Source organism: Calidris pugnax, unplaced genomic scaffold (genome assembly GCF_001431845.1).
Source record: "Calidris pugnax isolate Ruff unplaced genomic scaffold, ASM143184v1 scaffold41, whole genome shotgun sequence".
NCBI classification, from domain to species: domain Eukaryota; kingdom Metazoa; phylum Chordata; class Aves; order Charadriiformes; family Scolopacidae; genus Calidris; species Calidris pugnax.
This window is the reverse complement of record NW_015094509.1, coordinates 5,149,618-5,176,763: the sequence shown is the minus strand read 5'-3', so window position 1 is coordinate 5,176,763 and position 27,146 is coordinate 5,149,618. Positions and strand designations below refer to the sequence as shown.

Genomic DNA, 27,146 nt, shown 5'->3' with positions numbered 1-27,146 from the left:
AAAACTAATATTTTTTTAAATGGGAACTATGTTGTAAAATATGAGCCATATGCAAATGATACAAGACGGCAGCTCAGGATGATGCATCTATTTAGGAAGCTTTGAAACGTCTTTATAACTTACATTTTTGCTATGAGAAATGTAGTTATTCTGAATTTGTGCTAATAAAATCTATCAGTATATTTATACCTATTTGACATTACTCTCCTGAGAATACCTGAGGAGCCTGTGAGATCATGCATAATGTGTTGGATGCCTATAGAAAATCAAGTTGAATCACGTTCATAACTGATGGATCGAGTGCCATCTTTGGTTTCAAATTTCATTGTTTTATGGGGTTTTATTAATTAATTTTACAATTTTAACTTTTCTTTCCTTTTTTTTTAAAAAAAAAAACCAACACTATTTATTTACACAAGAAAACAATGGTAAAAATTCAGTAGCTTGTAGTGCAAAGTGATGCTAGCTCATTTCAGTGGCTTAAGATACTTGGCCTGCCTCCTTGTGTCTCATAATGCTCATAAAGTACGTAGCAATCTGGTGGATTACTGCTTATAAAAAGCAGATGTTTACATTCTTCTTGTTATTCGCTGCTGGTGTCCAAGCTGAATCATAATAAGAAGATGGCACCAGAACGATACTTTTTTTTTTTTTTTTTATGAGGAAATTCAATAGTAAAATTTATTTTGTGTACCTGTGGGAATTTATATGGTTCTAAAAATGAAATTGTCAAACCATCTGCGCTACTGAATGTTATGGTAAACCAAATGTAGCAACAGAAAGGCTTCTGTAAAACTCATACTACCAGTGCCACCGTAATAACTTTCAACTGCACTTATCCCACTGCTTGACAGTTTTATTCTGAAAAGTAGATTTACTATAGTGTCAGATAATGGAGCAGAGAAATGACAGAAACTTAGTGGGGGAAATAGATACAAAAGAAAAGGAAGCATGAATAGTAATTTGAGAGTACTAGTAAGAGGATACTTTGTGCTGGCTTGAAAGAACAAAATTAAGAGCAAGGGTAACTAGGGAAAAACCTTTCAGAAGTAGATATTAAAATTTTAACTGGTTTCCATTGAATATAATTCCTAAGAGTTTTGAGAATTTGTCCCATCACTGTAACTTCCAGTGATTATAGGCTATATCCCAAACACGTCTTGCACTATACACCTATCATAATTGCATATAATATGAACAAAAATCTTGGTTGCTGACAACCCAGGAGCACATCTATTCAGCATTCTGGTTCTTCAAAGGAAGAATTACAGTTGCTAAAAACTGCATAATTGTTTGCAGTAGTCAGTAGGTAATTAAATAGTCTGAAGAATATCTGGAGTTAAATATTCAATATTTTAAGTGAAGCCTAGCAATACAGATACCCTTTATTTCCCGTAATTTTTTTATAATGTCAAAGATAGATGCTGAGAGACTTCAAATAATTGCAGTCACAGTTCATCCTTCTCAATCGTTTCCCTACAGTGATGATATTTAACAAAGCATTATTGCAAAAAGTAAGACATTTTGACTTTTTTATCACTTGCTTCATTCTCAGCTTGTGACCTTCCCATTCTGCTTGTTATTATATCAGATCTTGCATTAGGGAATAAAAGCAGAGAGATGAAACATCCTGAAGGTTGGCCAGACTTCATGAAACGTGGTGCTTTAGTCTGTGTGAGAATAACAAACCCACCAACCAGACCTTAAAAAACAACTTTGTAAAATAAATACAGTGGTGATTTCTGCCTAGGGCATAGGTTAGGAGTCTCTGAACAAGCATTAGTTATCTATAAGAAGGATCAAACTATAACTATTCCAGTTTTGTCATATATTCTTTTTTTCCATTATAATCACAATTAATGAAGTGCACTGACTATTTGTTAGTGGAAGTGGAATGTGAACTAAATGAAAGAATATTGACTTAACCATTCTTTTTTAATACATTTTAAGATACATAAATATAAGTTAGAAATAAAAGGGGCTAATTCTCATCACAGTCAGGCATCTTTTGCATCGATTTTCAACTATAACTCCTCCTCCTTTGGTTCTGAGTTTGAAAGCTTATAATTTTTTCTGGCTTTTTTGGAAATCCTCTGATCAACAGCCACCCACTTTCCTCCAGCTGAGGACCTCCCGTTAATTTCAGAAACACAAGGTTTTCACTGGTGGGACTTCAGAACTTCAGTGTGCTGTCTTTAGGCCACACTGAAGAAAATATGGTTTGAAAAAAGATTAAATTCCATGGTCATTTCAGAAATAATCTGTACACACTTCATAAGTAATCTAACCTCTTGAGGAGAAGAATATAGAGTAATAAAAATATATGGTCTCTATGAGGATGGAAATTTCTAATTTTTGTTTATTTATATGTTTTCTTGCCTCATTTTGCCTTAAAATTCAGTCTTTTTTTATGAAATGTAAATCTCTTGTGTAGTATTGCTGTAAATGTATTACATTATCAACCACAGAGCCTCTTGAGGTATCAAAATATTCTTTGGGCTTGTTGAATGAAAGGTGCTTTATAAATGCAAGGTATTTGTAAGGCATATTTAATTTTGCATTATCTGCAGTGGTACATTTTCCATTTCATTGTGTTTGGCAGAACCACTATAACCCTTTGGGAGTTTTTCTTATTTCTTAGGAGTGTATTAATATTAATACTGAGAGTACTGAAGACTAACACACACATATATATGTGTATATATATGCTTTTGTACAGGTAACAAGTTCTGGGTTTTCAAGGACACTACTCTCCAGCCAGGTTATCCTCATGATTTGATAACACTTGGAAGTGGAATTCCTTCCCATGGCATTGATTCAGCAATTTGGTGGGAAGATGTTGGGAAAACCTACTTCTTCAAAGGAGATAGGTTGGTATAGAAATTTGGTGGATGTCAGCTAAGCATGTTAATCTTTTCCTCTATTTCTCAAAAGTCAAATCAATTCAATAGTTCATTTTCTGTGGATGACATCTACTCCTGCATAGAGGGCCATGCTGTTTTCTCATTTCTTGTAATCTAAATTATATTTTTGTGAATATACTGAAATGAGTGTATTTATATATCCAGTGGAAAAGTTATGTTTCAGAAGTCAGCAGGCAAGTCGCAGCTGTGACAAAATTAAACTTAAATATTCAAGGTAATGTAGTTATATAAACTCTTAACCTGCTCCTTTTTATCCACATTTCTAAACCCTAACACATAAACAGGAAAGGCATGATCCAAAGATTTTTAAGGTCAGTGAAAGTGACTTCTCTTCTACTATTTAAAAATGAGGTAAGAAAGGGAAATGACAGCTAAGCCAGGAAACTAGAGAACAATCTGAAGAGTTACCTAGTAGTTATTTTAAAATAAATCTTACTGTTCCCTTCAAGAGGGACACTAGTTTTTATGATGAATAGCAGAAAAAAATTGTAAAATCTAAGTTATTTTCCAGTCCTCGAAGAGACTTGCACTAGTCACTTAGCGTTTCTGTGTCTTCATTTACCTGTCTGTAAAAATAAGGGAAGGAATATTTGTCTGCTTTATAGAGATGTCCAGAGAACTCTTTAAGTTTTGAAACCCTGCAAGTTATCAGAATGATGGATTTTACAGGTTTTCAGGATATTACTGTGTTTGTTGATTGATGCATTACTATGCAAATTCTGAGTGCTCAAATTATTCTTTATTAATAATTGTAATGTTTGGTTTACTTCTGTTAAAAGTATGATGACTGCTTTTGTTACTCTGTGGCACAGGATTCTGAGACATTGGTAGTATTCATGGATCACTTAAGAAATAAATTTAATGCACATCATAGAATATGTTTTGTGCACTAGAGTTGATAATTTTTTAGCAGTACTATAATATTGCGCTACAGATTGCCACAACCAGTTTTATTGATAAAGCTTTTTTAAAAAAATAAAATACTCCAGTGCCCATGATGAGGAAAGTAAATAACTAAGTAACATATTTCTGGTGTTTGAAAATTAAGTATCATTTCAAGCAATCAATTTCCACAGTGAAGAATAAAAGCACCTAAACAATTTTCTTCCAATGGTTGAGTAGATTTTTTAAAAAATGTAACTTCATTTTCAGGTAATAATTTTCCACCTCAACACTCCAGGGAAAGTATGTTCAGGAAGAATGTTACATCACCTGTACTTCCTTTAGGCTTTATTCAGCAGTGTCTTTTTATATTTCCATGAACAGGCAGTTACTTGTAGTCAGGACTTTCCTAAAACACTAGTGGTAATAACAGAAGACAAAAAGAACTATCAGAGAAAACATCTGTTGACAGAGAAGTTGCTGCTTAGAGCTAACAAGCACAACGAAACTCAGCAGGATATAAATGCAATACAGTATGTTAGAAAAAGATTGAACAACGTGAACCTTGCAGAGATAATTGAGCTATTACAGGATATTGACCACCAGTGGGAATAAACCCATGTACCATTCACCTTCTCAATGTGCATTGTTTATATCACAATTTTTATTTAATGTAAAGTTAGATTGAATTCTCCTGCTGGTTTTAGTAGTATATGTAATTTTACTATCGGGGTGGATCTCCTCCTGAAGAAGGTATAACATAAATGTAGCTTTTTGGTGGCAGGAGGTAGGAATGAAAGGGAACCAAAAAGTTACACCAGCATCAAAATAAAAATGTATGTTCCTCCTTATGTAACTCAAGGACCTGTATACTTACTTTGTTTTGACAGTAACCTGTAGTTTAGGAGCTCGAGAGCAGAATCTAGACAGAGTTAAATGTCCCAGAACAGTAGTATAAATAAAAAAGTTAGAGCAATAGAATACAAAGAATCAAATATTGGCTATAAAATGAAAAAAAACCAACACCAAAAACCTAAAAAAACCCAACAACAACAGCAAAAAAAACCTAAGAGGATTTAAAAGTCCAAACAGTAAAAAGTATTGTAGTACTCATCTGTCTAAAGCAATTAATCTACAGATCGTTGTTATTAATATTTGAAGTAATCCATTTAAACAGTAAAGATAATTCTTCCAAATAATTGTGTGAAAGAGGGGACAAAAGATGACTACATAAAGCATTTTGCCCTCTCTCATTCCTCTCCTACGAGAATTGAGCAGTGTAGGACAAGATGGATAAGTGGCACTCCTCAGGGGTCAGTACTGGGACCGGTGTTGTTTAACACCTTTTGCATTGACTTGGACAATGGGATTGAGAGCGCCCTCAGCAAATTTGCAGAAGACATCAAGCTGTGTGGTGCAGTCAACACACTGGAAGGAAGGGATACAGTCCTGAGGGACCTGAGGGCTTGAGATTCAGAGTGCTTGAGAGGTGGGCCCGTGCGAACCCCATGAAGTTCAACAATGCCAAGTGCAAGGTCCTGCACGTGGGTTGGGGCAATTCTAAGAACAAATACAGGCTGAGCAGGCAATAGGTTGAAAGCAGCCCTGAGAAGGGCTTGGGGGTGTTGATATGAAGTTAGACATGAACCAGCAATGTGCACTTGCAGCATAGAAAGCCAGCCATATCCTGGGCTGCCTCAAAAGAAGCGTGGCCAGCAGGTCACGGGAGGTGATTCTGCCCCTCTACTCCATTCTGGTGAGACCCCATCTGGAGTGATGTGTCCAGCTCTGGAACCCTCAGCACAGGAAAGATATGGACCTGTTGCAGTAAGTCCAGAGGAGGGCCACAAAGATGATCAGAGGGATGGAGCACCTCTCCTATGAGGACAGGCTGAGAGAGTTGGGGTTGTTCACTTTGGAGAAGAGAAGGCTCTGGGGACACATTGTAGCAGCCTTCCAGTACTGAAAGGGGGCCTACAGGAAAGATGGGGAGGGACCCTTTATCAGGGTGTGGAGTGATAGGACGAAGAGTAATGGTTTTAAACTGAAAGAGGGCAGAAGATAATCTTTCCTGTGAGGGTGATGAGGCACTGGAACAGGTTGCCCAGAGAAGCTGTGGCTGCCCCATCCCTGGAGGGGTTCAAGGCCAGGCTGGATGGGGCTTTGAGCAACTTGGTGTGGTGGGAGGTGTCCCTGCCCAGGGCAGGGAGTTGGAACTCGATGATCTTTGAGGTCTCTTCCAATCCAAACCATTCTATGATTCTAAGATGATAACGGTTTTGCTGCACTTCTTGACACGTGGTCTTGTTTATGGCCTTGTCTGGTGTGGCTGGTTTTTGTACTTTAGAGTTAAATGAACATTTTTTTCTTCATAAAGCTTAGTCATCCACTAGTTCAGTGTAGGATTAAGTAAATAGGATTAGAAACAGGAAAGAACATGTTTTAGCCAATATTTTCAAAATTCCCTTTTTTTAAAGCAATAAAGTGCATTTTCATTTATTTTGTCTCTGTTATTTTATCAGTCATTGACATACTGTAACACAATTTATATAGTCTGTAAAGCTCTAATCGCTCAAATCATCACTGAGGAGTCAGCTTGTGAACATCTGGCATGCCAAGGAGAATCAGGACTAAGCTTTTCCTTACTTGTAGACACGCTCATTATTCCAGCACCGATTGCCAAGATAGCATCATGATCAGTCTTTCCATCATAGGATTTCTCATCAATGCTGAAAAATCAACAGTTTTGGAACTTTTGAGTGTGCACTGGGTGTGTCGTGAAATACTTGTTTTTTAATGACAACATACATTTTTTAAAGTCCTGTAAGGTTGTGTATTTCCATCAAGCAGCCTAGTTGAAAAATGCAGAGGTTAGCAAAATAAGGAGCTTAAACAGGCTCAAAAAGGAAAAGGAGTGGAAGTATGAAGGAAGGAGATAGGGTTCTGGGAACGAAGGATAGAGAAAAAGGTGAGATGGTTGATAAAGTAGAAATGCAGATAAAATTGGAGTCTAGAAAATGGAATATTAATTGCAGTAAAAAGTGAGAATAAAGAAGCAGAGAGAACGAGAGAACAGGCAAATGTGAAAAGAGAAAATGCAAACTAAGGATGAAGAAACACATAGTCAAATGATGAGCAAGCACTGCAATACTGTTGATGTCAGAGCTTTGTTTATTGCTTCTACATGTTGTTTCTTTCTCCATGTAAAAGACTGCAAACTCTGAAAGATGTTAGATTTCAAAATAAATAGCATTGCTTTGTTGGCTGGTTACTGATGCATATGTGAGTAGATTAAGAAATCAGGCTATAAAAATAATTTATGCATAAGAAAGAAAAAATAAATACAAATGTTTTTTAATGTAACTTGCCAATTCTTAACCCACTTGAAATCTGCCACCTTTTAATTTCATTGGAAGTTTAAGGCCAGATAAATGCCCCACAGGGAGAAATGCAGAGGAGTTTAGACCATTTTGTTTTTAAAAAAGATTAAGATGTGAATTGATTAGAGTGTCTGAGTACCTTTGCAGGGACAAAATATCATCCACTTAAGGACTCTTTAATATATCAGGAATGTTCATAACAAGGATTTCTAAAAGCTGAACTCAAATACATTCAAATTAGAAAAAGGGTCAAGTTTTTAGCAGTGATGAGATTATCAATGAAAGTGATATATTCTCAGGCTCTTGATGTCCTGAAATGGTGAGTGGCTGTCTTTTTATATAATGTTTCACATGAATAAAACTGATTTTGAAAAAAAAAAATTCCAAGAAAACTAGGCTCTAAATTGGTATGCTTTAAATTAGTGGAGCCAATCAAAATATGAAATGACCCACTCAAATATTATATCAGGATACACAGGGATACTAGAGATACCATATGTTAATTCTTAGAACCAGCTTATAGTAAGATATGCGTAGCGATTTAGCCAGCTGCGTAAGGACAAAGAAATTATCAACATTATCTGTAAGTGTAAATAAAATCAAAAGTGTAAATACTTCTTACATGTTCAGGTTGCCTAGAATTTAAATTTGAGAAGGGCTGGCTGGAAAAAAAGCACAAAACCAGTTGAATTTTGTATTACACTGTATCTCTTTAGTGATAATGTAATGAAAAGCTTTTGTAATGCCTACATATAAAGAGTTACATTAAGATTGCTGGGAGTATTTTAATCTGAATCTGCTGTCTTTTTCATGATTAAAATGTTATCTAAACATTAATGTATCTTTTTTGCATATGTTGCATCTCTCTGGGTCACTGTGCAGAAGTCCTAGACATCAGAATTGCTGAGATTGTAAGTGAGATGCATGCTGGTTTAGTCGTCAAAGTGCAAAAATCTTTTATCTTATTTCTGCTTACATGAAACGGTTGTCCAGTCAGCAAAAAGGTTTCTTTGTAATCTGGTGGTATGTTCAAAGAAAAGAAGTCAAGTATTCTGATTTGTGGCTAATGAATGTAGCAAATGTTAGAAGGAAATGAAATATGTAGTTACTCATCTGCTTTCTTATATATATTTTTTTTTTTTGGTCCTTTAAAAAAATATTCCAGGTACTGGAGGTACAGTGAAGAAATGAGATCCATGGACCCTGGTTATCCTAAACCAATCACAATTTGGAAAGGTATCCCAGAATCTCCTCAGGGAGCCTTTGTCCACAAAGAAAATGGTATGCAAACACTTCCTTTTTTTAATGATTTACTAATACCCTTTTTGTAAGATAGAGTAGTAGAGGGGTGATTGACAATTCAAGTTAAGCAGTGAAGGAATTCTTGATTTATGAACAGAATATTTCCTGCTATAGAACTTGCTGTTCTGAAAATGGTTGTATGTTTGCATGTATCATTTAACACAGTGGAGAAAAATCTTTCAAATTTAGTATCATAAACTTTAATCTCCTTTTTTTTCCCTGTGTCTCAATTCACTTAATTATCTTTTTGTTCTCTGCTGAATTATGGTCCCTCTTAAAACCAGATTCCTAAACACAGAATATCTCTTTCTGAGTTGTCAAGATGTTGGTTGTTTAAACAGCGTAGAAGGTATTACTTTCATTCTGATCAACTAGAAAAGGGAAGCAAAATCTTTAAGCAGCAATATCCCTGGGAATCTGTGTGAATCAAAGATGTCATAAGCTCAGGATGTAGAAAGGCAGATCACAGGGATGTTGGTGGGAAGTGCTATTACCTGTATCAAGACGTATCATCACGTACAGGAGGCTAGAATCTCGGCTGGCCACACCACCAAGTGAAGGAGAGCAGCCAAAATCTCCTCCATCTGAAGAGAATTCAGCGCTACCCAGGGGCTGCTGGAAGGCTGCCAGCAGAGCCCTCAGTCCCACAGAGCTTAGATCCCTTTGACGGGAATAAAAATACGCATTTATCGTCACTTATCATTGCGTTGATAAGTGTGTAAACTGTGTGGCATTTATGATTTATTTATTAGCGGGTTTCAAGTTTATTCTGTTTGCCTCACAGACAGCACATGTATATATTGCCATGTTATTTTAATTTCCTTCTAATAAGCAGATAAAACCATTTATTTCCTTGTATAAACTATTTCAGGCTCCTATTTCAACCTCTGACTCAATTAAGTAATTTACAATGGAAATATTTGGGTTGTTATTTTGGTTTTTGTTGTTTTTTTTTCATAAATATGTTTAATTGCTTCCTTGCTTTCTCTCTGTTTTATCCAAAAGCAGAAATGCTCTCTGGATTCTGGCCGTTTGGCTGGACTGGATTTTTTTGTGTTGTTTTTATTTGTTTTGTTTTTAACTGGAAAGTAGGTCAGTCAAGACGATATTCTGCATACATCACACGATGACTAAGTGTTTGTAAATACACATATATGTGGAAATGGGCACAAACATTACGGATGCGCAGACAAACATAATGGATATAACCTCTGCTTTCTTCCCTTCGTTACTTTTTAAGCATATTTTTAAAGATTTATATCCAAAAGGAATTTAACACATACGTATATGTATGTATGAGTAGGTTAGGGTTTTTTTCTTACCTTGATTGCTTTCACCATAATAAGTTTTCCATCCTGAGCTCAGGTACGTGTGTCAGTCATTACAAGTGGAAATCATCTTGCTGTAACACTCAAACCAGTGGCTTTGAAAGTACTGCAGAGGCAAGAAAGACTCTTTGTTACATCAAAGCCACTTCTCTTTTTTACCCCAGTGGCTTTGACAGTCTTCTGACTCTTTCAATGAGGAGGGTGGTGAAACATGCTGTGAGAGGGGAAGGGAAATTGGCCATTCTTGGGCTTCTCGGAAAGCCTAAAAGGGCCCCGGGGCAGAAAGAGGGACTGAAAATGACACCATAAAGTTCCCAAGAAGACCACTAAGACATTTTCCCTGAAATCAATAAGGCAGAAGTCTTAAGAAACAGTTCACAACTCCACTCTTATTTGTATGAGGAGGGAAAGAAACAAAAGCAGATGGAAATAAGAAGTACCACAGATTAGTTGGAAATAAGTTGATTACATTTTGCCTGAAACTGTTTTCCTTTCTTTGGGGAGAAGCAGAGCTGACAAGGAAGGTTTACTATATAGCTTTAGAAGGAAACATCTGAAAGCACGTCTTCCAGTAAATACGCTTCATTTTAAAGAACACATTTTTCTTTCCCTTGTCTTTCTATTGTATAAACCATGCAAATGAACACCTGCAAGAAGTCTGATCATAAAGGGGTTTCCTTGACTGTCTACAAAAAATGTGGGTAATCTTGCAGTAAGAGACTTGGGAAAGATGAGAAAAAACAATTTCCTAATTTATACAGCATCCTGACCCAGTGTCCTAGAAGCTTGGTAAGGTACAGGTAACATTTTTGAAACTCTCCCTGCTACTTCCCATGTCGTGATTTGGTTTCTAACACTGTGATAGAAACTCTTAGGAGGAGAAGAAGAAGAAATTTCCTTTCTCCTGCTCCATGGAATCTGAGATCACACAAAGTTCTTCAGATCTGAGAAATCTTTCATTCTGCTTTGAGACCAGTATAGAAAATTTCACCTCCCATCTAGAAATTCTGCTAAAGTGGATGGTGGGGCAATTTTTAGAGAGAAAAAAGAGAAAATGTGGTCTACGTTATTAGCCCATTGAGCTGTTTTTGCCTTGTGATTAGTACCACTCTTAATTTGAGTTTCTGTCTGACACGTTGGTGATTGCTAAGCCCTTCCATGCTGTTTGGGTCAGGCAATGGGCTCACTACTCTCAGGGTCTAGCACATGGAAACTTGGAAGGAGCAACTCCCAAAGCAGGCTTGACAAGACAGGCAGATTAGATGAAATAACTTCCAACAGTTGTGTGAAGCCACTTGTTCTGCCATGAGAAGCAGTGAAACTACTCAGTCTCTTAGAACTACCCATCTCTGCTGGTAACTTCCATCCTTCAGCTATTACTGTTATCCTGGCTTCTGCCTCAGCAAAATGACAGAAATGTTTCAACTACCCTCAGAGTTTTCCAGTGGAAAATATGCTCTAATTGAAGAATTTTTACGGACCTTAAGGGCTGGTGATTCCTTTGGTACTTTCTTTGATTTTAACAGTTTTAGTTTGATATTTCAGTGTCTAATAACTATCAATACTATATGCACCCCAGATGTATACATATACATATTCTGTATATACGTAAGAATACAGATTTAGAGATGTTGTATCTATATATGGTCCGCATGTATATATTAGAATATTGATAGAGATAATATATATCGAATTTCCAAACTTGAAATATTTATCCAGGGCCAGTCTGCACAGTGCTTTCCTACATACATGTTATTATATGAAATATGAAGATAGGGTTACATGTGGCTCAAAATACTGACATTGTTCATTTGATAATATTTTTATTTAAACTTCAAATTGCTTTAAGGAACCTTATATACGCTAAAATTTTAAAATTTCATTATATTTAAAGAATTACAGTCCTCCTCTTTGATTTGTTCCAATCAGAATAGAAGGCATTTTGTGAACAAGCCTCCTAACTATTGTTTTGATATAGACCAGTGCTTTTCTTTTGATTTTTCATTTAGCCAGTAATAGATTTTTCTACAGATACGCTAACTCAGATAATAAAACTGCAAGGGATTAAGGAACGGAAAATGGGACCTTTTCAGTGGCTAGGGAAGCCATTAAAATTACATAAATAGCTAATGTAGAAGAATATTCAAATATTCTAAATGCTCTGAAAAGTGGCAGTGGATGATGAAGGTTTTTTTATAGTTTAAGCTGCAAAGTATGCTATCAAGTAATTTATTTTTAGAACTGAAAGAAACTAACTGCTGTTTGAGTAGATGATTACTAATATTATCTGCAGGTAGCCGATCCTTTCAGGAAGCATTGTTAAAACAATAAATAGGGCCCAAATAGGGCCCAATCTGTCTTAGTATTCTTGGTGGCCTTTAGTACTACAGGAAATACACTGAGGTCTATAAAGTGAAGATAAGGAAATATTCAGCTCTTTGCATTCAGTTCATAAACAGTAGGAGGAAGTCCACCCATCCTGAAGGTTTCTTTCTTGACAGATCAATGCCATTTTTCAGCTGTGATAATGAAGTAATGTAGATTTTTGGCAAGGAGTCAAGTTTTTGTTTTGTTTTGTTCCGTTTTTTTTCATTTAGGCGTGTTTAGTAATAACATTGGATTGGGCCTGAAAAAAAATCAAATGACAGCTCTTTGCAGAAAACTTAAATCTGGTTACACCTGTTTTCTTTTGGCAAAGCTGCTATTATTTCATCCGGTTTCCTTCTAAAGTACAGCAGTAGGCTATGTGACATCAAAGAAGGTCAATTCTCATTTCTGGCTGGCATAGCATTGCAATTTGTTTCAGAAGAATTCCCATGTTGAAGAGGTACTTTAGTGATGCTTTAAAGTCATGGCCCTGAGGATTCCAACCCTGGCTAGGTTTTCAGTGAATGAACAAATCAGCTGGACTCTGGCCTGTCAAAGATCATATACACTGGAATTCCTTTAACTTTTGGTAGTAATGGAAGAAAATGAAATCCTGGTTTTCTGAATTAAAAAAACCCATCCTGATGTTATGTTTTCTAGAAACAATAAAGACAAGACGTTTGTAAAGAAGATTTGGAAGGCCTACAACTGCAATCTACTCCTTACAACTTTTTAATTTTTTAATTGCAAAATAATTTGTTACCAGTAGTTTTGCGCATGGTACGTTAATGACATGATATGATCTGATATGACCGTGAATAATTGCAATTTTCTTCCTCAGGCTTCACATATTTCTACAAAGGAAAAGAGTACTGGAAATTCAATAACCAGATGCTCAGGGTGGAACCTGGGTATCCCAGATCCATCCTCAAGGATTTTATGGGTTGTGATGGACCAACAGATCGAGATAAAGACCGACACAGCCCTCAGGATGACGTTGACATTGTCATCAAACTGGACAACACAGCCAGCACTGTGAAAGCCATAGCCATCGTCATTCCCTGCATCCTGGCCTTGTGCCTCCTTGTCTTGGTTTACACTGTGTTCCAGTTCAAAAGGAAAGGAACACCCCGCCACATACTGTACTGCAAACGCTCTATGCAAGAGTGGGTGTGATGTAGGGTTTTTTTGGGTGTTTTTTTTTTCTTACCCTCCCAGGAGTTTGTGGTAACTTGAGATTCAACACAAGAGCTGTTATGCAGTTTCCTAGCTAGGAGCGGGCATCTGTCAGTCTGAAACAAAGCTGATCTTTAAAAAACCCAGAGGGTTGCCTGTCCTGCGCATGAGTGGCGATTCGCTCAGCTGGGAAGCTTCCATGATACACAGTATCTGCTGTTTCTTCAGTCCTTTGTCTTTCTCTGTCATTCGATTCTAGGCCTTTCCTCTGCACGTTCAATGCCCTACAAACTATCAGGATTAACTAATGAAGAGGAGGAAAAAAAAAAAAAAATAAAAAATCTCCATGTTTCTACATTTTTTCCCTTAAGGCCTGTTCCCCTTTGAAAAATTTTTTGCTGAAAGTAAATTTTTTTAGAAAAACACAACAACCCACAATGGAACTTTCCGGAAAGTGAGAAGACCCAAAACAGCTTTGTCTCCAAAGAGGATTGCTTTCTGTCTGCTATGGATAAAGTCCTATACTCCTACTTCCAGTTTTGTCAGGTGGGAGACTCGGATGACATGCAGGACTTCAGACTGTTCGGACAGCCATTTTCCAACAAACAAGGGGCCAAAATATCTGCAATATAGTAACAGCCTTAATAATACATTCATTTTGTGTTTTTTACAGCTGCTCTGGGCTACGTCCTCAATGTTTTAAACTCATTTATATTCATTACTATACTCAAGCAGAACCTTTTTATTGGTTTGTTTTATTTTTGGTTGGTTTTCCTGCATAATCTTTCCCAAGCTGTACCAAGCCAACTGCCCCAGGCCTTTCACAGGTCTGTCAGGAGCGCTCATTCCAAAGCACGGTAAAAAGCAGTGTTGTCTCTGAAGTGGATTTCGATGAAATAAAGCAACAGTCATGCTACAGAGAAACTTGACGCTGGTATTACATTGGTGGTGTAACCCTTTGAGAACTATTGCATCCATTTTCAGAGTCTGGTGGATGTTAACTTTGGTTTGGATTGTCTTTGGGTAATACAGGTTTTAAAAGACAATCAGTTTTTCAAAACAGATTTCCTGTGACTGCAAGTGAGTGTTTTTAATTATTTGCATTATTGATAGAAAACCATTTGTAACATAAATAGAAAACAAAGTATATTTGCCAGCTACTTTCTGGTTAAAGGAACCAAACCTATTTTAATAACTTCTACCACTTACCAAGACTTTTTTCTGAATGGGCGACAGTTTTATAGCTTAGCCTTTTAACTTAAGCATCTTGAATTTCTCTTTTGAACTATGTTGCATGATAATTCAATTTGCCTCTGCAGAGGTAGAGTTATGGTTTCAAAGGAAAGCTGAAGTGATGACTCTGATATTGCATGAGTATCCTCTGGTGTGTTACCCTTTTGCATGTTCACCATAGTTCTCAAAGGGTTAGTCAAATTTCTGGCCTTCAGCCAACCGTGGTATCACTGACAGAGCCAAGGGACCACCAAAGCATTTTGTCATTCTGTGTACTTTGTGCTAACAGCAGTATTGTCATTTTCATGTGACCTGCAGAGCGGGTTTGTATCAATATTTTTTTCCTAGAGAAAAGTCAGCAACTGACAGACCTCTTTATTGATTTTAGGAGCTGCTTCTTGCAGTGATAGGCTTTACAGTCACTGGGCTGTGAACTTATTAAAGATGGTCAGAACGATGCACCCCAAAAGTCAGACCCCTGGTTTTTTATGAAAGCCAGGATTTGAGGGGAGTAGCTTTTGCAACAATGAACAGCTTGCCTTGAACTTGATTATTGACTGTCATTACCAAGTTAAACATTGTCTTCTGTGAACAGCTTCACTGTCTGAATTTCCTTAAAGCGTACTGTCCTACGTCTTTGATCTTTGACCTTTAACTTGCAAACTGGCACAAACTGAAGGGAATCTGGTGTTGCTAATGAACTAAGATGAGTTTTGTTTCTTAAAAGGCCTGATATACATTATCTAAAATTTGAGAAAAAAAAATGTTGAAGTGTTTTCATTGAAAAGAACTGACATAAACTAAAATATTTATGATAGATCTGTAGAAGGGTATTTTGCTATGTATACATGCACACTCTAAAAATGAACTACAGTAGAAGTTAATTTTTATTTAACTTGAATACAATTTTCAGTATAAAATTATCATTTCTACAGATAGCTAGTTGTTAATGAAAAGGTTATAGGAAAGTATTAAAATACTTGAAATGGCCAGTATTGGCTTTTACATAAAATGAGACTTTTATACTACATTCAACCAATTTCTTACTGGTTTCTTAATCCACACAACTGGATCACTTTTTAGAGAGTGTAGGTATATATGCATATATATTATGGTTATTATTATTTTGGTAATGGATAGCTTGACTGCCTTGAATTTATATTTATATTGAGCATAGCATGAAAAATAGTATGCCTTTTTGTTCAATTACATGATTTTATATTGATTTGAGGACTTATTTTATGAAAATATGTGGCATGCTATAAAGCATTGCAAAATTATTTCTTAGAGCATAAACAGATATGCATATGTACAGCTAACAAAAATGAAGATTAGAAAAAGATATAGTTTTACAACAAATATGCAATGCAGATGGCATTTTGGAGATGTTTTGTAGAGGTACTGCATACTGTAGGTTAGAAGTGCACCAGTATCAGCCCATAGCATTATTTAGTAAATCCAATTCAATTGTTGCTGAAAATATAGATTAATTGACAATTCAGTAACATAGGATATTTACTGCACATCAGCTCATTTGGTGAATTCGGAATTCTATGCCTGTTTGTCATATATATTAAAATGTGTGTGTGTTTGTATACATATAAATGTGCACAAACACACACATACGTGCATATTTTAATCCATGGAGAGATTTTTACTGTCAACAAACTACTATAACTTATGTTCTGCGACAGACAGAACAAAATTATTCATGTTGCTGTTCCAATTATGTCCCTTGGATAGTTGGTGGAAAATACTAACAGCACTACGTATTCTGCATTTGGTTTTCCTCTGCAATAGGAGAACTCATTTTATATTATCTTTAAGTCAGAAAAGCATCTCATCTGGTTTTTGATTCACTTGAAAATTTCACTTCAATTTTGAAATATCTTTCATGGCAGCTTTAACTTTCTGTGCAACTGTTTCCCTGACAGTAATGAAGTGCTGAGCATGTTGACTGTTGTTCTTTGATAAGGTAACAAAAATGTTTGTATTTGGAGAATTTAACTTTAATTATGCAGGAAGGTAAGTGTGATAAGTCTAGTGCTTGGTATATGGTATACATCATAGATACATGAATACATGATAAGTTGATTGTTTATATCTATTTTCTTTTACTTAAAAGTGCATATATATTATATACAGAGAGAGGGAGAAAATATAATGTTATATTGGCATGTTTATGTCATGCAGAGCAAGATTGTGTCAGCATTTCTATTACATACTCCTATTTTCAGTAGGTTATATGAGTCATAAAGGTTTGCTTTAAGTAAAAGATGTAGGAGCAATCATGTTCACTGTAATTCCCAAATACATACTGGTTAGTTTCAAATTATGGAAGTAAATTAGTGGTGTTGCCTGATCTAGTTTTGAACTCAAATAAGTTAAAGTTCTAAGACAATGTTATTTTTTGAACAGTTGTTTTTCTACCAGGGCCTATAATTATGAGAATTAAGAAAAAACAATTTGGAAATATTTTCAGTTCTGCGATCTGGGTTCCTGCTCATGTGCCGTAACCTTTTTCATAAAGTTTTTAATAAACATTTCCATATTGCTATTGTCATGATCTGTACTGTGGAACAATACAAAAACTGAATATGCATTGTGTTAATCAGTTACAGTCTATCAAGCTGACTATACAGGGTCGTGTATCTTCAGAGTGCTGTGGTCTGTACGATGCAGCAGGCCAGAGTAGATGATGGCAGTGTTTCCTCTGGCATTTTAATGTATAAACCTATGAAAAGGTTATTGACTGTAGACAAAAATTAATTTTTATCAAAAAAAAATATTAAAATACTATGTAACTGTATATTTACTGGATAGGCTGGGATGGAGAGACTCAAATGGCTCCAAAGGAGCCCTTTCAAGTCTCCTGAATAAATGTAATACATATTCTATATCTTCCTATGAATTTTTGTTCTTTTTCTTCTTTCAAAGTGGGGCAAAGGGAGGGTATAATTAGAGAAAAAGATTTTTTTAAGGCTAATTTTGTGAATGAAAATAACAGAAGCTAATAGATTCAAGGGGCAGACTTACACTTTTTCTTAAAAGTGTACTTCACCTCCCCAATTGTTTGGTCAAGACTCCAGTGCCATTAGCACTGTGGGTTAAGAACAAAAAGTAAGGCTTAATTTTTGAATTTTCAACTTTTCCGGGGGGGTCTTACTTCACAATCTTAATGTCAGTTAAATGTAGCGTTTGGTACCAAATTATATAGAATCAAATTCTAGCTTGTTGGTTAGAAAAAAAAAGTGCGTAGAATAGAAAGTAGGTCTGCCTATAAGCAATGGAAGCGTTAACATTCCTATTCTAGTTTTTTGCATTTGAACTGTCGCTAGGGCAAACCTTAAAAAAGACACATAGCAAACTGAACAGTGAATGTTCCAGGCACTGCATTTTTAAGAAAGTGGAAACGCAAGCTACCACACCATTAGCAGCCTAAATTGGAGATAGCACAAGATGACCGGGCTGAGCAGCAAGGATTATGGTTGCGGGGGCTTGTTCTGTCCTGGCTCCTGTATCTTCTCACAACATGGCCTAAGTTTTGTCACCAATTGCCAAGGTGGAGGAAGTCCTATACCGTGGCAGTAGGAGATGTGAAGCAGCCATTACAGAACAATAGCTCCCTGTCACCTTTGGTTGTTGTCAAGACTGTCTTTGGACAGCTCTGTTTCCAGAAGCAGAAATAGTTGACTGCAGCCCTATGAGCCATAAGGAAAATCATTATTATCAGTGGAGGAAACAAATGTCACTGGCCACTTAGGTGTTCAGCTGTGCTGTAAATCAAGTAATATTGTGTGGAAGCTGAGGAACAGATAACTTGTGATTGCATTCAATGGTGTAGCCATGACTGATGCACCAGCAGTGTAATGTTAGGCATGCTTCCTTAGCTCACACTACACAGACTGCAGACAAACAGAGCGGTTCACATAAGACCAGTTAAACATATGTCAGTTACAAAATCAGGTGTAATCATAAAATTAATCTGTGATTTATGCATGTAAATCGATGGATTGTCTGCCACTGGTCTCATGAAAAAAAGTAATGTGTGAGTCAAATCCGTCTAACTCATTCTTGTGACTTGCCATCTGAGATGTCAGAGACTGATAGAGAAGGACATTGTCATCAGTGCCATCTATGCTGAAAATGTCTGGTGAGCATCAAAAGCATACCATCACTTGTTGCAGACTGGCTCCATCTGATGCTTGATCTAAGGTAACCTCTAATGTTAGGCAGCATAGCTTCTGTATGATGTGGCGTTACTTGATGTATGTGTGTAACTAAGAAAGCCCAGTGATAATCAGGAGATCATATTCTGAAGGATTATTGGTATGTGGCCACAGCAAGGATCTGTTCCTAAAATCAAAATGTATTTCAAAGAAGCATGTACGCAGCACTAAACACATGCATCATGAACAGGTCTTGTTTCCCAGTATACATAAGCTTTAGCATATCATCTACAAATTATAGTCAGTTTATTATTTGTGGTTGCAGCTTCCCATTGTGTCTTTGAGAAATGACATTCTGTGAGAGGTCTACATAAAGTATATTTGCCTTGTGGAGGTAGCTTTAAGTACTGCTCTGGTCTGCCTACAGTATAGATGAAATAAATTGTAGAGGCAGAGAAGACATAAACGAAGAAATGCTGATGTAAACTGGCATGCTAAAGGCTGTTTTCTCCATTTGGATGTGCACGCAGCATAGTACTACTTGCTGTCACAGTAAAACTACATAAACAGTAATCATTACACATCAGCCATTTACGATGGCACGAAGCTTTCCAGTCACACCGTTTAGTGTCTTCTGCTTCTGTAGAATGACATTGTCCACAGATGATAATTGTAATGGCCACCCCATAAACCAAAGTTTTTTGTTTAGTTAGAAGTAAATTGTACTCAATGAAATTGCATCACGTCCTTTTTACAACTACAACCTTAATCTCCTTGGCAAACTATCGGCATATCTTAATTCATAGTCTTTCATGCCCATTGTTTTTTTTTTTTTTTGCTGTTGCAGTAAAATATATACTGGACATTCTCTCCATCTTGCCATCTGGCACTAACACATGGAATAATCACTTTCGTTCTGTGCCATGCATGTGTCCTGGATCATCCATTTTCCCATCCATCATTCGGGGAACTGGCTTTCTGGGCAGTGGGATTAGCAACAGAAGGCTGGGATAAAATAACTTCCTAAAGTACCTGGTTAGCCCTTAACAATGTGACAACAGAGTTTGAGGAGCTTTCAGTGAAGTATTATATTACTTACCCACAGGCAACAGAACAGTGTAACTCTGCCAATCAGTGCATGCACAGATGGGTTCACCACTTGCAAATAGTGTGTTAAATCAGAAAACAATGTTTCTAGTCCTGCTTTCCGTCCTGATATGTTGGCATAGTTTAACACCCAGTTTACACAAATACTCATAGTTTACATGGCTGTACATAAGATCATCTGCCTTACGGAAGCAGAAAGTGCTTAGGGTCAGTGGGCAATCAGTGCTAACTCATTTATAAGGTGTGAACAAATTTTGGGTACCCTTACTGTCATTTTACAACCTCAAAGAAAAGAAAGTAGGGTTTTCCTACTGATGGTTTATAATACTTTGTCAGTGTTCCCAATTACATGATATTATATAGAGGTCTCAAAAAGTGCTATTGTACAACTGATATCTTTCAGTTGAAATGCACAGCCCCGTATTTAGGCATACAATGAATCTAAACAGAGGTGCACATACTGTGTATGCTATGCTTGGCATAAAAATTGTCAGTGCTCACATATTGATCATCTTCGTATCTTCTGGGAGCACCATGTTGAAATCAGTTCCAAGCAGTTTGTCTGCTTGGATATAAGTAGAGTTATCTAAGTTAGGAAAGCGTACATGTGTTAGGAAAACGTGCATTCACAAGACATCACCAGCAACCTACAGCACTGTTTTAAATGAGCACGACAACTACAATTCATACTGTAAGGCATAGCTGTGGCTTGTCTTTAGATGGTTGTGGTTTTACCTCGTGTGATAAAGTTGTATGAACTCTGGCCATGCATCACAAGGTAGATAAAAGCTATTAAAGAAAATCTTTCAGTATGGCCATTGTCAATACTCACACAGCTCACAGAAATACCTGAGATTGTTACCCCTAAGAAAATACAATCTTGAATAGGAATCCAGAATGGAAGGAATGTGTGATGATGCAGATAATCTATTTCCATCTCTTACTCTATGTAATGCATTTGGTAAAGGATTGTCAACTAAGCATATCTAACTAACATCCATCTTTACTGTGTTTCCAATACCATGCAGGCATCTCTTGTCAATCCATGCACAATACTCTCTTGTACTGTTCACGTTTCAACCAGCACCTGGTTGCAAACAATTTCATAGGTTAGATGAAGGATTAGGATCCTCCCTTCTCATTGTCCAGGATACACAGGTCATCACCTGCTATGAGTATTCGTTCCTTTGAAGGTGGTACTCTTTGGATCACAGTGATGAAATATACAGATTTAAAGGAATGCCCTATTGAAATCTTTCTCAGAGAAAAATTAAATTAGTCATGAACTTTCTTTCTACAACTTCTAGAGTCCACAGGAAAGCCAACTTAAGTCTTTTGGTCAAAGACTACAGACAGAAAAAGCAGCATAAGCACATTTGCATTTTTATTTCCAGAAGAATGTAAGAGAAGGAATGAGAACATTTTGTTTCAAAATGGCAAGTACAAACCCACTTTGTCAGAAAGGGAAGGAGCCAAGGACAATTGACACCACTAAAATTGCATATAACTGCAATGTAATCAACAATAAAAGAGAAGAGATATTATCAGGTTTGTGATAGCTTTGAAAGTATTATTGGTCTCCAACAACAAGGGTACCTGATAGGCTGCAGAAAGTCCACTGAATTCTGTATTTGGTATCATAACGCACCAGAGTCAGTCAAAAGGCTTCTGAGTACAGTTACTCTAAACCTGACTACAAAGATAGAGAGAGAGCACCTTATTTGTCTGCTGTAATAAAAAATCTTTCAAGAGAGATTTAGTCAAACTAACATCAGCTTGAATCTATGTGCAAAAACTTGTCACAGTGAAATGTTTTTATGTTTGGTTTCAGAAATTAAATCCAAGAGATTATTTATCATTTGAAGAACTCCACTGGATGAAATACTGAAGGACAAAGCAGCCTTTACCTCTATTAGTCTATATTACAGCCATGTATCTTTATCTCCATGATATCTCAGTCCTGAAGTATTTGTTATAACAGAAATACATTTATGATCTTTGGGTGGATGAGCTGTTGGTATTTCTTTATGTAAATTGATAAATAATATCAAACTTCTGATTCCCCTCCACCTCTTTTTTTCACTGTGCCCTGTACTTTCTGACTAATTAAGGCAATATTTAATTTTATGTACTCTTGGTAGACAAGTGAGAAATTATCTGTTCACTATACAGAGGAAATACGAAAGTACAGTTTTGTTGTCTATCTCATTTAATCACACACAATTTTTTACAGTCTTTCACAGGGAGATGCAGCTTTTTTTTGTCTAGAGTGGAGAGGTAGTCCCTTCTCAAATACTCCTGTGACCATTTGAGGAACTTGATGTATACCTTTCACTAAATCTTGTTCATTGTCCAGTACCCCAACACTGAGCTCCAACTTACTTCAGATTATTGAAGTCTCTGCCATCGGCTGACACTGCTGTCCTTTAAGTCTTTTATGAAAATGAAGTGGTACAGCCAGCACTGACCATCATGGGCTCCTTACTCACATCTTGTGGCTACTTGCCTGACCACATGTAAAATAGTGTAACATCATAAACCTATAATTTCTGATGCCAGTCATTGCATACCATTTGCATGCATGGTTTATGCCATCAGTGAGAGGTGAGCAGTCTAGAAAGCTGCATTTCAAAAATGTTTGTATTATTTCCAGTGGTCCCAGTTCTCTTTAAACTTTACCCTTTCTCCTGTGCATTCTGATGCCTATAATTTGTGTCATGGATATTCAGACAATAATTATATGGCCGGACTCCTTCCTCTACCACACATCAGTCCATACACATACATCATCTACCATTACATTACTGCTGCAGCATAATACTCTAGCACTGTTGCATGGCAGAATGCTTTGCTATTATGCATTGTTTTCTGATTGATCCTAAATTTTAGGTATCATAAATGACATTTATGAAGAGCTCTCTCTGACATCTGCTGCTGTAGTCTGGGAATTGGATTCATTGCACGGTTCAGTCACAGCTTGCAGATAAAGATGCAGGTGTTTGACTTCTGTAGGTTTATTGTATGTGATAAGTGTTCCTATATGATCAGAAGCTGTTTGGAAGAGGTGATGTCTGCTCCTTGCCAGTCCTGTGGTTAATATTGTTAGCAGTTAAAGCATGTACAGCCGGTTTGTCAGTGTGTAGTCAACCAGAGTTTGATATGGATATATACAAGAGGGGTACATTGTTTTTCATGCTTCATACACATTCTTGTTTCTCTTACTTTCTGAATAACAGGCACCTTGCTTTCCCTCCAAGTGCTGTACTTTTGTAGCTACCTGAACCTGATTTCTTCCTTATTTCTGCTTGTTGGGTCTTATTTTAGCAGCTGATTCCATTTTCCATCTTGTTGCCATTCCCTCCTCCCTGTAATTCCAGCAGAAATCAGATTCCAATGTGTTTACTAGAAGCTACTACAATTGTGACTCTTCCCACACTGGATTTGCTTGTTTATTCTCCGCCTCTGAGAAAGAGGAAATCAACCTTTTATGCAGGGGCAAGGATTTTGGTGCAGTTATTAGAATATCTCTGAAAGTGGTTTTATGCATAACATGACCATAAAACTCACACATTGTTAAACATCAACTCTTTTCAAACTATGCTCCTTGAACCACCCAGTGATTGTTCTTTTCATTTACAAACCATGACAAATAAGTCAGAATATGGATGTGATGACTTCTCTGTGTGACGCAAATTTCTCATTTTTATTCCCTTTTCTCTGCATAGCCCCGTATGCATTTCATGCCCATGTTTGGCTCATTAGGATGTGTGTTAGTAACAAAATAACTGGAGCATTTTCTTGCTTTTTGCAGCTAAATTTCATTTCATTTTATTATTGTTATTGTTATTTTATTTTATTTTATTGGCTCACACAGCATTCTATACAGTAACCTTTTTATAACTGACATATGTTATTCCTTCAGGTAGCTTCTACTGACAAACACAAAGCTTGTTTGTGTGCAAATGCAAGGCTGACTAAATGGTGCTAAAGTGTATTATGACTGTCAGATATAATCAGGCAAAATTTTGTGGTGCTTAGACTGATTTTTTCATTGATTTTATTGATCAATGCATTGAACAGTGTTTTATTATACACAAGTTGTCTTTTATTAGTAAATCAAGACCTCATAGTGCATTGTTAAACAAAATGGGTTAATTAATCTATGTAACAGCTCACCAAGCTATTATCTCTTTAACTTCTTATAATGTTGTGTCATTAAAGGTCAAGGGGTCATGATAATAATCTCATTGCTGTAGACCATTAACATGACTGAACATTTTCAACAAAGTACTTATGTTTACAATGCTATAACCCTTTGACTGCTGCGGCAACCTTTAACCACAGAACGTCACATGCCAGAATCATCATTATGGTTCTTGCCATGGCAATCAAAGAGTTAAGGGCTGTGCAGTGATTTGTTTTATATTTATTAATTTATATTTATTTTTTGTTTTCATTTGAGAAGGGGGGAATTGGGGTGGGGCAGTTCTTGTCTGCTGTAAGTGTCTTAACCAAGGGAAGGGTTAAAATGGCTTTTTATACTATTGCATCTTATGTACTTACCATCAGTTCATTGTGTTGTAATTAAAAAAAATCTGTCAATAAATAAGAGAACAGAAAAAAAGTTTCATAAAGGCATTGTGGTTTAATTGGTATATATATTACTGTAACACTCATAACTGCTGTTCTTTATATACTAAGATTATAGCCAACTTTAGCCTTAGAAGAGTAATGTCTAGCAGATAATGACAATGTATAGAGATATTATGGATATATCAGGGTAGAAGCAAGGTGAAAGATACATTGGTTAATTTTCCTAATCAAAATAGGGTAGGAAAAGCTATTTTGTATGGAAAAGAGGTGAAGTGTGTGAAAGTGAACCTACTTCTGTAATGTCTGAAGGGCCACTCATTAGAGGTTGCTGTTATGGCCACTAGAAAAATGCTGAACAGGTGGCTGAATTTCCTCCTTTGTTGTGTGTAAGAAAAAACATGTAAAGAAAAGGTGAGTCTAACAATTCCAATTAGAAAATAGCTGAAGAATTAACCCCCCCAAGTACATAGTTTTCTTGCAATCGAATCATGATGGAAGACAACAAGACTAAGATGCAAAGGAGAGTTTTTGTAAAACTTTAGCCATCCAGCTCAGCTTTGCAAAGATCTGTGTTCCTCCCACGTCAACAAAGATGGACTAAAGGCACGTGTGAGGGCGTAGGAAACCAGGAAAAAGCTCAGTCTATTTGGAGACAAACAAAGTGAGTATTGGTTCTGTCCAAGTAAGAAAGAAGGCAGTGCCTCTAAGCTGATCCAAAACTTGAGGCCAAACTCATCACATATCTAAACTATCTATCTGAAGCCTTGTTCTTTTCCATTCTAAATCAGAGGTGCATGTGTTTTCCCCGTGTTAAAAATCACAAGTTCTTCATCATTACAAAAAAGAAAAGAAAAAAAAAAAGGAATACCATTATTCCATTATTTAGCTGATTAAAGGAAGAAAGGAATAGAACTGGATAAAACAGATGTTAGAGAAATCACTGATTGCAGTTCTCGCACGTGAGAGAGGTAAAGGCCCCTGGCTGGGCCTTGTCTGCAGATGGCTGACAGGAAAAACACCGGTTCTGAATAGACGGATTTGAGGATTGTCTTAAATATCTTAGCATCTTAAATTCACGGAAGTGTGTTGTTTCTGAAATATATGAATAAAAACAACTTCCAGGTTGATCCACGTCTTCTTGATACCATTCACTTCATAGGTAAAGGTGCTGCTACTGGCAGAAAACTTAGTAAACATATGGCAATCACAGTTAACATATGAGAAGCTTGGTGCTATAACTCGATCTTTTTTCAGACATATTTTCACATAATTATGTGGCAGATAATTAGATTTTTGTTTAAATGGTTAGGCCCAGATTCAAGATTTAGTTTCCAGGAATTATTCTTCCCCGAAAATCTTTTCAGGCAACAAGAAACACAGTCAATACCAGATTAACCAATTAGACATAACTAATTATGAATAACAATATTCTTGATCACTGTTTGCCAACCACTGTCATGCTACTTGTTTGAATTATTACAAAGATTGAACAAAATCAACTATACATCTGGACATCACTGGCTGTCAATAGAATTAAAACTTATGAATATATTTCATATGACTGTTCAGTTCTAAACAGCATACAGTGGCATTGAACATGCTCATTTTCTTCTCAAAAGAAGCTAAGGATAAAAGATGAGTATTTTATAGATCACCTACTAAGCCAACTGGGAAAATTCTGGGTGCTTATTATGAGTTGTGAGGATTGCACTTTAATGAGCATTATTCAGTCCAAAAGCCTTCAATACACATGGGTCAAACTGCCTTTTTCTCCAAGCATATTGGCAACGTTCCGCTGCTGGTGGTGAAAATGAGTCTGTATTGGTAAAGAGATTTTTACTGTAAGTTATGCAAAGTTTAGGTGCGCATTTGAACTGTGCTTCACTGGAAGAAAAAGCTAGACCCTGATCGATGCCTAACTCACTTGAGTCACTTTCAAGCCAAAAGGAGGTGTATTGTGATCCTCTGCACAAATATTCAGAATACATAGGAGCCTTTCCAAGACTTAATGAAACTGTATTCTCTTACGTCAGTGTGTGTCACATTAAATACAACACATGGACATTTTCACTTAAGTGCCTCTTTCCCACATGAATATTTTTTCTTTTTTTCTTGTTTTTTTTTAAACTTAATCTGAAATATTCAAGTTATAATTCAGGAGAACCAGAGCAGGTAAACTGTAAAAGGAAAATAACATCCAAGAAAACAACAACGACAAAAAGCGTTTGAAAAACCAATATTTTTTGAAGAATTTTATATATCATTATTTAATTTCTGGAAAGTTTACAAGCTGAAATAAGCATAATTGCTACCACACTGTTCAATATATTGATGTAAAGTTTGGTTTGCAACTCATTCATCCCTTCACAAGTCACTGCGAGAAACAACTCTTAAAGAGCATGCTTAATTTCCCATATATGTGTGTGAAATTACTGTCATTAATCACTGTATTGATTATCTTTCTTTGCTTTTCCAGGATTCTTCTATTTAAAATGTTCCCCTGAAGTGACAAGCAGAGGCATCCTTGTTATCCATGTCTTCCTCACTTGCTGTCTAATTCTTAGATAAGAGATTCATTGTGCAGTGCTTTTGTGTTGTGGTTCATAGATAAATTTTGCTTTGATTTTCAGCATCAGTCATACATTCTCACCATGAAAAATGACAACTATGGCTGCACTCCCCTGG

The 27,146-nt window shown here is 36.4% G+C and overlaps 1 protein-coding gene across 1 annotated transcript in view; it reads left to right on the top strand.

Moving 5' to 3' along the window:
* The window catches only part of MMP16 (matrix metallopeptidase 16 (membrane-inserted)), a 176,818-nt gene extending 162,450 nt beyond the window's left edge, over positions 1-14,368 (top strand). Inside the window, exons 8-10 of the mRNA XM_014965450.1 lie at positions 2,720-2,870; positions 8,352-8,467; positions 13,025-14,368. Coding sequence (XP_014820936.1) covers positions 2,720-2,870; positions 8,352-8,467; positions 13,025-13,359 — 602 coding nt within the window. The 3' untranslated portion in view covers positions 13,360-14,368. The remainder of the gene's footprint in view (positions 1-2,719; positions 2,871-8,351; positions 8,468-13,024) is intronic.
* Positions 14,369-27,146: the final 12,778 nt, after the last annotated feature.